At 33.1% G+C, this 13,831-nt stretch overlaps 1 protein-coding gene across 2 annotated transcripts in view; it reads right to left on the bottom strand.

The window, feature by feature from the left end:
• Positions 1 to 9,633: 9,633 nt before the first annotated feature.
• LOC101890039 (short neuropeptide F) overlaps positions 9,634 to 13,831 on the bottom strand; it is a 280,844-nt gene continuing 276,646 nt past the window's right edge. For both annotated transcript variants that reach the window (XM_059129914.1, XM_059129915.1), the window contains exon 6: positions 9,634 to 10,469. In XM_059129914.1, coding sequence (XP_058985897.1) covers positions 10,395 to 10,469 — 75 coding nt within the window. In that variant the 3' untranslated portion in view covers positions 9,634 to 10,394. The remainder of the gene's footprint in view (positions 10,470 to 13,831) is intronic.

Raw genomic sequence — 13,831 nt, 5'->3', positions numbered from 1 at the left:
ATCGTCTGTGCAGGTCCACGTCTTCATATAACACCCATATAACTGTACCTCCATATATTCGGCATTTTGATTAATTTAGCGACATTATTCATCGGAATTGTTTCAAACTTGATATTTTAAGTTCCAAAAGGATAGTACAGCCTAAGACAGAAAAAATACTGTGCAGGTCCACGTCTTCGTCTAGCCCCCATACATCACTACCTCCCTATATTCGGTATTTTGATGATTTTAGCGAAATTATTCACCGGAATTTTTTCAAATTTAGTATTTGAAGTTTGTAATGGATACTACAGCCTATGACAGAAAGTTGTCTGTGAAGGTCCACGTCATCGTATAGGCCCCATATATCAGTACCTCCCACCGATATTGTTTGATATATCGTATTTAAACTTCGTAATGGATGTTACAGCCTCTGACAGAAAATTGTCTGGCTGGTCCAGGTCTTCACACAGCTCCGATATAACGGTACCTCTCTATATACGATATTTTGATGATTTTAGCTACATTATTCACCGTATATTTCAAGTTATCGAATTTGAATATAGTGAAGGCTTATGACAAACAATGCCTTTGTAGGTCCACGTCGTATAGACCTAAATAAAACGGCTATATTCGGTATTTTTAAAATTTAAACAGAATTTTTTAAGGATTTTATTTTTTGAAAATTTTCAAAATTCCTTTGAAATGGTGGAGAGTATTCAACTGTTTTTACTGTTTTTTAACTTGTTTTACTTGTTATACCCTCCACCTTAAAGAGGAGGGTATATTAATTTTGTCACTCCGTTTGTAACATCCCTAAATATTCGTCGTAGACCCCATAAAGTATATATATTAGTCTGTCTGTCTGTTTTTAACTTTTTTTTTATAAAAGACCAGACTGCAATTTATACCCACCATAGTCAGGTGCAGTTCTCTTCTTTAGCTCGTCTTAGCGTATACATTATATGTACATGTTAATCATACGCCACATTGCACTTATAGTTGCATGCCTAATCCATTTACATTGCATATTTAAAATCACGATCCGACCACTATTACATAGCCACCTGTAATAATATAACTTAAAATAAGTATCTTTTGTATGTTTGTTTGTTTGTTTGTGGTCACAATTGAGAAAATGAAACACCTGCTTAACTGTCTGTGAAACCACAATTATTACACAAACAACAACGCTACATCTACAACAACGACAACAACTACTATCATTAACTTTGTTAACTGCTGTGCAGTGAAAACCCATTGCCACCTGAATATTTGCCATAATCACCCAAATTTGTTTACCTTTTTTTTGATGTGTACGCTCAGAGTTAGTAACGTGGTTAATGTAGGAGTTCTTGCTGTAGTTGGTGTTGTAATCTCTTGGTGTCAATGTCGTTAAACAATGTAGCCACTGCAAAGGTAGGCCACACTTGTGCAAAAAGTTGTGTGTTAGAGAGCGAGAGAGAGAGAGAGAAAGTATAACCGAAAGGAGAGTGACGTTGTTTAAACATAGGAAATGTGTAACCTACTTGTCAGAACGAACATACCTTTGCTCTAATGTAGTCTGTTGATGTGTTCGTGTCCACACTCACGTTCTGTTTGCTATGCGAGTGTTTGATAACACAACACACAGTTGTGTTTACAGTCACTCTGTATGTGTATGTGGGTGCCTTGATGTCTGTTGCTTCCTTTCCTGTGTTTGCCATTGTTCCAGATTGTTTATTCTAATTTTGTCAAATAACCCAACAAAGCTTTTTGTTGTCAATTATAATTAACTTTTTAATTGCCTCATTATAATCAACCGGTGATGGAAGCTTGCCAAGTTAACAACTGTAATAGAGTGGAATGAATATTGCTTGGGGTCTAAATGGACAGAATAGGAATAAAAAGGACGTTTAAATGTTGGGAAACTTTTATGTGAGATATTATGTAAGAGCATACTATAGACGACTATGCAATACAATACAATGCAAGTAGATTATTATGAGAATCACACTTTCGAAATTAAAACTGTTCATTAAGCTGCAACTTTTACACTAAGTTAAGCAAAAGAGTAGGGTAAAATTAGGATTATAATATACCAGCTGGCCCGGTCCGCGTTGCCAGTCTGTAGTTTTTGTTTATTATACATATTTGTCAAAGCATAATTATTCACAGATATTTAAAAGTATATATCAATCTCATGGGGATAAGATTGATATATACTTTTAAATATCAAATTATCATCAATAATCAAATTAATTTTTAGTATGGTAAAAGGCGTAGCAAAATTTTCAATGAACAGTAATTTGGAATTTACTGTATTTTGTACACCTCATAATTGAGGGCTGAATGATTTAAGAATAGCCAAAGTTAATTACTCTTTTAAACCCATTAGCAACTCAGATTGTGCATTAGAGTCCTCATAAGTCCCCCCACTCATGTCGGTCTGTTTGTCCGCCTAAAGGTGGACCCCCGTAAGTCCAAAACTATTACATGGAGTAAATTCTAAAAATTACATGGAAAAAATTCTAAAATTTGTAGATATGTTGACATTTTTGTGTAAGATTTCACCTCCAAATACACATTTTTAGCCAAATCCTTTGAAATATGGTAAAATCAGGAGGTACCTTTATATGGGTACTATTCCGAAATATCGACCTACATTGAAAACGTTCTTCTATCCTTTATAATTCAAGATGACAAATATAGGCCAAATCAAAAATATAGCAGAACAACATAGCATGCCAAACTGAAAAAAGTTTGAGTGATTTAAATAAGTAAAAATAGTTTTATCCACCTCATAATTGAGGGCAGAATGATTTCAGAATAGTCAAATATAATTACTATTTTACACCCATTACCGTAAGATGGGAATTAATTTTATTTGCCATTTAAATTGTAAATTGGAGACCCCATAAAGTCCATATTGTTCATCATAGCATAATTCAATGACGATTCAACAAATATTCGGTCCCGTGCTACTTTCTTATATTTGTAATTTGTTCATGTTCTCACAATTTACTTCATATAGATGTACATTCCAAATGTACGTTCCCAACCAATGTTCTTTTGGGGTTTACAAATTCAATTTCAATAGAATACAAAATTTTCTTTTCTGACCACACATTAGATGTGAAAGTGGACCTGGGGATACTCCAATGTTGGGTCTTTACTTAAATAAATTCTTATGTGGCAATTATCTGTATGATGGTTCCTTACCCCAGGGTAGCATAAATACGATTTTTTAGCCATATCAATTGATGAATGTGGTCAAGACCAATATTGGCCCTACTCTGAAAATTTTAAATTTTATGCGAAGAGGTTCTCTACCCCCTTAGAAACAAGGATGCCAAATAAAGGCCAAAAAAATGGAAAAAGGGGCCAAGATCCCAAAAATAACTTTAATCATACGATGGTTATACAAATATGAAATCTGGTTGTATCCTTATCCGTGAGTTATGATCGATATTATGACCTGCAAAAGCGATTTAAGATATCATGAATGTTTGGGAAGAATTTCTGGAAGGATAGAAATCCTTTTCTTAGTAAAAGTCCCATTCGCTCTACTATTTTGCACCCTTTAAATTTGGTATTTTACTGATTGTACTCCAAAAGAATTTTGCATTTTGAGCTCTCATTGGACGGATTATTGTCACATGAAAGAAGTAGGTCCATGCTTTGAAATGAGCCCCATTAGACTTTTTCGGTCATTTTTGGTTGTTAAAGTGTGTTCGCATCTTCCAGCTGAACCACGATGTAGGCCCTGGAGTTGAAGGGTAAATGTCAGTTAACATCCTATTTCGCACTTATTTCATTTTTTTTGGTGAAAAATTGTATATAGTGAAAAATTATTCTTTATTTTGTTCATCCACTGAATTCAATGTGATAATACAAATTGAAAAGAAAAGACAAAAGAAGAATAAAAAATTGAAGAAATCTTCAACTTGTTCGCTGATTTTTTACAGTAAATTTTTAAAGATCCTTACAAAGTTTGTCAATAGAATGTACTATTTTTTCCGATTTGAAAATTTTTGCAATGAGATCTCTTTTTCGTTATTTTTTAGCGATTTTGAAAAAGTAATTATCTTTTAACTTTGGTGTGACCGCGTTAAATTATTTCGATATCATCTATCCCGTTTCGCCCCCCATAATTCCGTACTACACTTCCATGAAGTCAATTAAATAAATTGGTATTTATATTCGAATTCAAAAATAAAATATAAATAAAAACAAGTAAGCAAAGGCTACAGTCGAGCGGGACCGACCGTTGAATACCCTACAACACTATAATAAACGATACAGTTTATATAGGCGAGATACTCGAAAGAATTCCACAAGATATTGTGACAAATTATAAAAGAAAACCATCAGGTTTCGTTCTCTAATTTTCGAATAATAGCAACTTTAACTAATTTGCTCATTTCCAATTTATTGGTAGATGTTGCACTTAAATGGTCTTCCTAGATCTGGAACCAATATTTCCCAAAGACCTATAATTTCTTAGAAGTGGCAAAAGATTAACATTTATTATTGGTTTTTGACTGAAACGCATCTATATGAGATACAGACATTTGACTATATTCGTTAACGAAATTGTCAGAAGTGCGTCTTTCCTGTATTTGTGAATTCTCGAAAAAGTCTCTGGAATGGACACTTTCGTATTTTGTCTACAAAAGTTGGCAAACTATTTCACACATTGAATATTTTTGGATGGCCATCCAAAACTGCTTGGCTTTCGCAATGTCCCCCTTTCAAATGTGCGTGATGATCGGGCGGTAATTACGGCCTGCCGACAATTTTGCAGTTTTTTGGTCCATTTCAACCCCTAAATATATGGCGATCATCTCCAAAAAGAGTAGGCTTCTATTCTGGCCCTCATCTTATCCCCATGCAAAATTTCGTAAGGATCGGGCCATAAATGCGATCTGTATATGATATTCTGATGTCATAACTACTTAGTTTTGTTAGCTGTAGAAATATTACCAAATGTTTAATTCAAAATGAAAATATGCCAAAAATATGACAAAATTGAAAAAATATGAGAAAATTTTACAAAATCAATATTTTCATCTTTAGAGAGATATTTTTATGCGATTTTTTTAGACGTTTTTTCTTTCCTGCCAAGAGGCCATTCTGAATTAATGAGAACTGTCGAAATCAGTTCAGCCGTTCTCGACATATAAGAGATGTTTCAAGCAAATCTTCTTTGATAGACATATATATCGAACATATTTTGTTATATATCCGATTTGTTGGATGTTAACATCAATGTAAAGGTCAGAAGTAACCTCGTCATGGCTTTGTGATTTCGCCGGGATTTAAAATATTCGCGGTTTAATGAAAAATGTTGCATTTTTTCAACACAAAATATATGGTCTATTTTACCCGCTAAATATTATCCGATGACCACCCAAATTGATAGGCTTCTTCCCCGTCCTAAACTCTAGCTACATGCGAAATTCCGCGTCGATTGGTCTATAATTGCGACCTGTATAGCTACTGCAAAATTTTTTCAGTATTTGGTCCATTTCAACCCCTAAACATTTGGCGATCATCTCAAAAAGAAATAGGGTTCTATTCTGGCCCAACCCCGACCTCCATTCCAAATTTCGTGAAGATCGGGCCATAATTGCGACCTGTAGAGTGATTACAAATTAACATGGACAGACGGACAGACGGACAGACGGACAGACGGACGGACGGACATACATAGCTAGATCAACTCAGCTCGGCGAGCTAGGATGATCCATATATACTTTCCTATGTGGGAAACCAATATTTCGTGGTGTTACATAATTTTTGGCCCAATCAAACTTATAATACCCCCAACACATAGTGTTGTAGGGTATAAACACTACAAATGTACATTAGGAAAAAGTAAGTCAAAATGGAAAAAAATCATGCAAAATAAAACATTACTATGTACATTGGAATTTGACATGGTTCCCGTTTTGGTTATCTTTCATTCATTCCATTTGACTCAGTCGTAGATCTATTATACAATTGTTAACTACTCGTCTTATTGTTTAAACTTCTTTTATTGTTTGTTGTGGCGGTTTAGACTTTGAAAGTTTTATATTTTTTAAAACAACAAGTAAAAAAGCAGTAAGTTCGGCCCGGCCGAACTTTGAATACCCTCCACCATTTAGAACGAATAAACGGTGAATAATGTAGCCAAAATCATCAAATAACGTACATAGCGAAATACCGTTATTTAGGAGCTATACGAAGACCCAGACCTACATAGACAATTTTGAAACAATTCCGGTGAATAATGTCGCTAAAATCATCAAAATACCGAATATCGGGAGGTACCATTATATGGGGGCTATATGAAAACGTGGACCAACATGGCCCACTTAACCTGCCTACTGGCAAAATAGACATGTGTGCAAAATTTTAGTCTTCTCTCTGAATTCGTTCGAAATATAAACATTCGTTCGAAATTAAAACAGACAGAGAGACGGACAGACAGACGTGCATGGCCAAATTATATTGAAATTGGTTCAGATTTAGATATAGATCCCATATATGCTTTCCGCCGATTTCGTTTAAATGATACACCAAACACGATATGTATGTTCGATTCCAATGTAATTTGGAATGAGTGACGAAATTTGTTAATAAATTAATTTCCCAAATTATTATATTGAAATCGCTACAGATTTAGATATAGCTCCTATATATATTTTCGGCCGATTTTACATATTTGATGCACCAAAAATGGTATGTACCTCCAATTTCAATGAAATATGGAAGGTGTGACGGAATTTGCGGTAAAAGTAAATTTTGTAAAATTATATTGAAATCGGTTCAGATTGGGATATGATTTTATTAAGAAGCATTGATCCACAACGCCTTTGTAATGGTATTAGGTTAACAGTAAAAAACTGCACAACAATTTAATTGAGGATATGATTATAACGGGTAAGTATGTTCGTGTATGCGGATTAAATTTGGAATGTTCCTACTTTTCTCATGGTCAGCTGTTTCTGCCATGTTCACGCGTTGGTAGACCGAGCTATTTGTTTGTTTATTCATAAAAGTATTACATTTTCGAATTTGTCTTATTATAACCTCCACCATAGTTTGTAACACCTCGAAATATACATTTTAAACCCCATAAAGTATATATATTCTTGATCAGCATAAAATTCTTTGTCGATTTAGCGATGTCCGTCTGTCCTTCTGTGGAAATCACTCTACCTTCCGAACGAATTGAAGTAGAATGATAACATTTTACGCAAATGTTTACTATATCTGCAGGACTTTTGGTATTGAAAATAGGCAATGTAGGTCCACGTTTTGGAATCGCCCCCATATAATGGTACCTCCCGATATTCGGTATTATGATGATTTTAGCGACATTATTCACCGATTTTTTTTTTTAAGTTTCGCATTTGAATATTACAATGGCTTATGATTATTACCTATTCAGGCCCATGTCGTCGTAAAGACCCTAGTATAACAGCTATATTCGGTATTTTTAAGAGTTTAACAAAATTTTAACGGATTTTAATGTTTTTGAGAATTACCAAATTCGTTCCAAATGGTGGAGGGTATCCAAAGTTCGACCCGGCCGAACTTACAGGTTTTTTTACTTGTCTTTCAGTTGCGGTGTAAGTTCTTGCACTTTTTGGAATTTCGAAGGCTTTACCCCGAGCTCATTTTTCAATATTTGCCGAATGGAATATTACGATATGTTCAGCTCATGAACCATTTTTCGGCCACTGCGACTGCGGGTTTTGATCTAGTCGCTTTTTACTTTTCGAATCATTTCTGCTGATGTTGCGGTTTTCTTCCGTCCACTTCCTTGACGACGGGCTACGCTACCAAGTCACGGTAACGAGCGGTGGTATGAAACGCAAAAGATTTATTCACATTTAAATGCTGCTGGAGTGCTCTAATGAGCCACTTGTGATTTTTCAACCAAATATAAAGAAATCACACCATCACGCTTGAATTCCATCACGAATAACTTTTTTCCGGAATATTCTCACCAAAATGCTTTTGTACGCTTGTAAATAATATAATGAGCCGTCACTGGAATAATTTTAACAGCTGTCTGACGAGTGGCTTAGTAATGACAGCAGTCTGAAGTTGGTGTTGGATATACCAAGAGGAGAAAATCTTAAGCCCCTGCCGAAGGCCAGCTACTTAAAAGAAGAATCAAATTTAGATAAACTAGTTCCCATAGCCGCTTCGATGTAGTGAAGAGAATCGGGTAGATCCGGTCGTCTATATTTCTGGAACCAAGAAAGACAATAAGGTATATTGTAGCATTTTGGAAAGGCCATCTTTTAACTATAATTTGGAATATATTTCTTTGACTATCAAAATAGGCCTTTTCATATTTTGGGGGATTTTTTAAAGAAGCCGGTACGAAAACATTTATAATTCTGATACAACTCCCGAACCGTTTTAAATAACCCCATCACTATGTGATTATTTGTTGGTTAGGTGTTTTCTTTAGCTTTCAAATGATTGTCCATATCGGCTTAGTAGATCCGAGTCTAACCCGGGCCTTGAAATCGGACTTTCGTGTTGAAATATTTTCAGGAAATCGGGATTTGTATACCTACCTCTGTTAAGGTTACAAAATTGTAACAAATGTAGCATTTACTTTCTGACTGTGAGAGTATTAATCTGTTTCATGCTGAAGAAAAATCATAACATTATTCATGCTGAAGAATAATCATAACATTATCATTTTAATCCACATGATTTTGAAGTTACTTACGAAAATATCCATTATATCTTTAACTCCATAAATAACAATAACAATTTGATTTTTTCTGTTAAGTTAGTTGTTTTTTATTTGAGTTTTTCAAAATTAAATTTTTAAATTCATCAATTTCTATAATAATAATAATCAATTTGTCTTTAAATATTTTTGTTTGTTTGTTGTTCTTGTTAATTTTGATCTGTGTCTGGGTGTTGGTGTTTGTGTGGGTGTAGAATTTCAGTTTGTTTTATACATATACGAGTTACATACCACTTTCAGGATTTTTTCTTTTATTTTTTTAATTTCCTTTTTTTTTTGCCTTAAATTTTGGATGGTGGGGAGGGGTAGCGGTAAAATGTTTGTTGCTATTTACATTCATTATATCAATATAATTAATATTTTCTTTATTTTATAATAATTTGTTTATAATAAATATATATTTATATTTTTTTTTGTTATATTTTTATTTTTATTATGAGGGATTTAATTTGCAAATTAAAAGAGAGATTTTGCAGGGGATTTGGGGGAGTTGGATAATTAATTTTATTTGAGGGCATTTTTGTAACACATGGTCTGGAAATTTTCAAAATTTTTAATAAAATATAGATTGAACTGTCATATATTTTTTTTCAAACGTTTTTTCCGAAGAAGAAGAAATTTCTGAAACATAAATTGTTGATTTAAATTTTTGGTAAAAGTGATGAAATTTCAATAAAAATATCGAAAAATTTTTTTGGTAATTTTGGAAACTTGCCACACCATGTGCTAATCAAATTCTTTCAATACTGAATAAAAATTTCAATAACAGACAAAGATTTAGTTTTTTTTTTATTATGGAGAAGGAAAAATACGTTGAAATATAGAACATTACAAATATATTTGTATATAAATATATATGTTTTTTTTATATATATTTATTTTTAAATTTTATTTATTTATTTTGCTTCTTTTAAATGATGGTGTAAATTAAAAATATGTTTTTTTTCCGATTAGAAGTTGCGTAAACAGTTAAATATATCATAATTATTTTTAGGTTAGGTTGTAGAACGACTTTACTTTTCCTAATAAGGGGGGCCAACATGTTTCTGTATTTTTTTTAATTCCATTAACTCTAAAAGTTTTCAAAAATAATACTTGTTTCTTGACTTAAATGCTAAAATAAGAGAGATTTTCTTTGTTGTGTTTTTGTGGGATTTTGCTATTTACAATAGTTTTGAGAAATAATTAAAAAAAAAGAAAAATATTCAAAAGAACAAAAAACGAATTCGTGTCTGAATATCAAAAAATCAGAACTTTCCAAAAAATGTATGTTTTCATCTTTGCTGCCTTCGTTATTTTTCCATTTGTGTTTTTTGTTGTTGTTTATGTGTTAAAGTTTATGGACATTTGTTGTTGTTCATCGTTTAGTATTCAATTTGAGTTGTATATAGTAGATATTTTGTATTTATTTTGTTTTTTTCGCAATATTTTTTTTGTTAATATTTTAGATGTTATGTTTTTTTTCAATTTTTCTATTTTTTTGAATATGAATATTTTTTCAAAAAAGAGAGCTTGTGTTTTCTTTAGTTTTTGTTTTTATTATTATTATACATTTAATAATAAATTTCCATTTAATAATTGAAGTCATTCAGTTTTACTTTCAAATCCATTCATTATCCTTGAAATTCAGTGTTTCAGTTGTGAGGTGTTCTTGTATAGCTGCATGAATTTAGTCTTTGTTTTGTTGTTGTTGCTGTTGGTTATCGGTCTTCTCAACGTTGTTGGAAATGGGTGATAGCTTTTTCTGCAAGGAAATACAAAACATTATATAAAATAATATTTTTAATAATAATTAATTAATTTTGAATAAATAATAAATAATTTTTCTAAGCGATTTATTAAAAGATTAACAGTGCTCGTTACTTTGTCAGCGAAAAGTCCACCTTAAAATTTTAGATTCGTTCTTTTTAGGCCTTTTGATACCCTACAGCATATAGTGGCAAGGGTATTATGTCTTTGTGCATTTGTTTATAACATGAAAAAGGAAGCCAGATAGACCGAGGATCTTCATAGAATCACTTTCTGAGTCGATTTAGGCATGTCCAGTCGGTCTGTCCTTCCGTCCGTTTGTCCATGTATTTTTGTGAACAAAATGCAGGTCGCACTTATTATCCGATTGAGGTGAAATTTTCCAAATAATATTTTTTTGGCCCAAGGACGGACCCCTTTTGATGTCGGTGAGAATCGGTTCAAATTTATATATAGCTCCCATATATATCTTCAACCGAGTTCGGGTTACTTGTGCACCAAATGGCCAATATCAGTCCAAATGGTCTGAATTTTTGCACATCCGACTGACTTCAGTCTAGAAGCAAGTACATCAAATTTTGTGAAAATCGGTTCAGATATAGCTATAGCTTCTCTATATATGTTTCATCTGATTTGGAGTTTAAGTCCCTCCACAAGAATTTTATTTGGTACCAGATATCAGATGCAGCCCAAAAATATCTCTGCCAAATTTTATCGAGATCAAGAAGCAAGTATAGCAAAATTGGTGAAAATCGGTTCTAATATATCTATAGCTCCCATACATATGTTTCATCCGATTTGGTGTTTAAGTCCCTCAAATTCGTAATATGCACTTCACAAGAATGATATTTGGTACCAGATATCAGATACAGCCCAAAAATATCTCTGTCAAATTTTATCGAGATAGGATGAGATTTGGATATAGCCCCCATTTATATTTTCAACCGATTTCGTGTTAATTGTGCATCAAATGGCCAATATCAATTCAAACAACCTGAATTTTGGCGCATCCAAACGAATTCAGTTCAGAAGCAAGTACATCAATCAATTATCCGATTTGGTTTTTATGTACCTCACATGCGTAATAGGCACTTCACGAAAATAATTTTTGGTATCAGATATCATATACATCTCAGAAATACCTCTGGAATTTTGTCATGATCGGTTAAAATTTGGATATAGCTCCCATATATATCTTTAACCGATTTGGGGTTAATTGTGCACCAAATGGCCAATATCACTCCAATTGACCTGAATTTTGGCACATCCGACCGAATTCAGCCCAGAAGCATGTACATCAAATATACTTCTGCTCAGAAATACCTTTTCATTGGTTCAGGTATAGCTATAGCCCCCATATACATATATGTTTCATTCGATTTGGTCTTTAAGTCGCTCACAATTGTAATATGCACTCCACAAGAATAATATTTGGTATCAGATATCAGATACAGCTCAGAAATACCTTTGCCGAATTTTATTGAGATCAGCTCAGATTTGTATATAACTCTCATATATATTTTTAATCCGATTTCAGGTTTATTGTGCAAATAATGGCTAATGAAGTGAATTTCGGGACGTACGTCTCCATTTGGTGGAGCTCGGCTCCGCTATATATATTTTTATACTCTACACCATTCTATGGAGGATATATTAGCTTTGTCATTCTGTTTGTAACTCCTCGAAATATTCAGAATAGACCCTACAAAGTATATGTATATATAGGCAGGTTAAGTTCGTAAATGGGCCATGTCGGCCTAAGTTTTCGTATAGCCCCCATATATCAGTACCTCCTGATATTTGGTATTTTCATGATTTTAGCGACATTATTTACCGGAATTATTTCAAACTTCGTATTTGAAGTTCGCAATGGGTACTACAGCCTATGGCAACATTTTTTGTATTATTTTGAAGATTTCAGGAACAATATTCACCGGAATAGTTTCAAACTTCGTTTTGGAAGATCTTAATGCGTACTACAACCTATGGCCAAAAAATTCGTATGCATGTTGACGTCTTCGTATAGCCTCCACAAAACAGTACCTTCTGATATTCTGTATTTGCATGATTTTAGCGACCAGAATTATTTAAAAATTCGTATTTGAAGTTCGCAGTGGGTACTACAGCCTATGACAAACATTTGTATGCAGGTTCACGTTTTCCTATAGCCCTCCCTATAACGGTACCTCCCTATATTCGGTATATAGATGATTTTAGGTACATATTTAACAGGAATTGTTTTAAATTTCGTATTTGCAGCTCGTAATGAGTGCTACAACCTATGATGGAAAATTGCCTATGCAGGTCCACGTCTTATTTACGTGCATTGTTTCAAAATTCGTATTTGAAGTTCGGAATGAAGGGCCACGTCTTCGTATAGCCCCCATATAAAGGGCTCATTTTTTCTACGGATTTTTTTTTTTGAAAAATTTCAAGTTCCTTAAAAGGAATGAAGGGTATTAAAAGTTTGGCTCGGCCGAACTTAGCTGCTTTTTTGTTTGTTTTTCCTTCAGGAGCAAAGAAATCGGTCGGTCTGCCAACGCGTGAACATACGAGGTTCAGCTGACCATGAGAAAATCAAGACCGATTTCAATATAATTTTAATATTAATTTTAGTCCAAATTCCACCACACATTCCAAATTTCATTGAACTCGGTGGAAAATGTATATGGGAGCTATATCCAAATCTGTAATGATTCAAAAATAATATTGAAATAATTTAGGAGCGTAAACAAAGAAATCGGTCAGTCTGTCAACGCGTGAACACACCAAGTTCTGCTGACCATGATAAAATCAAGACCGATTTCAATATAATTTGACAAAATTTATTTTTAGTTCAAATTCCGCCACAAATTCCAAATTTCATAGAAATCGGTGGAAAATATATATGCGAGCTATATCCAAATCTGTTCTGATTTCAATATAATTTTAAAGTTTATTTTGGTACCAAATTTCATTAATACATTCTAAATTTCATTAAAATTGGAGATACATATCGTGTTTGGTGCATCAAATATACAAAATCGGCCAAAAATATATATGGAAGCTAACATTTCTCAAATGTATGTTTTTTTTACCAAATTCCGTCACTAATTGGAAATTTTATTCGAATCGAACAAACATAAGATCTGTTGCATCAAATATGTGAGAATGGCCGAAAAATATATATGGGAGCTATATCCAAATCTGTACTGATTTCAATATAATTTTAAAAATTATTTTTATTCCGAATTTCGTTACACATTCCAAATTTAATTAAAATTGGAAATACATAACGTGTTTGGTGCGTGAAATCGGCCCAAAATATGTATGGGAGATATACCCAAACATCAACGGATTTCAGTATAATTTGGTAAA

Source organism: Musca domestica, unplaced genomic scaffold (genome assembly GCF_030504385.1).
Source record: "Musca domestica strain aabys unplaced genomic scaffold, Musca_domestica.polishedcontigs.V.1.1 7, whole genome shotgun sequence".
Taxonomy (NCBI): domain Eukaryota; kingdom Metazoa; phylum Arthropoda; class Insecta; order Diptera; family Muscidae; genus Musca; species Musca domestica.
Note: the sequence above shows the minus strand (reverse complement) of the source record. Positions and strands in the feature narration are given on the sequence as shown.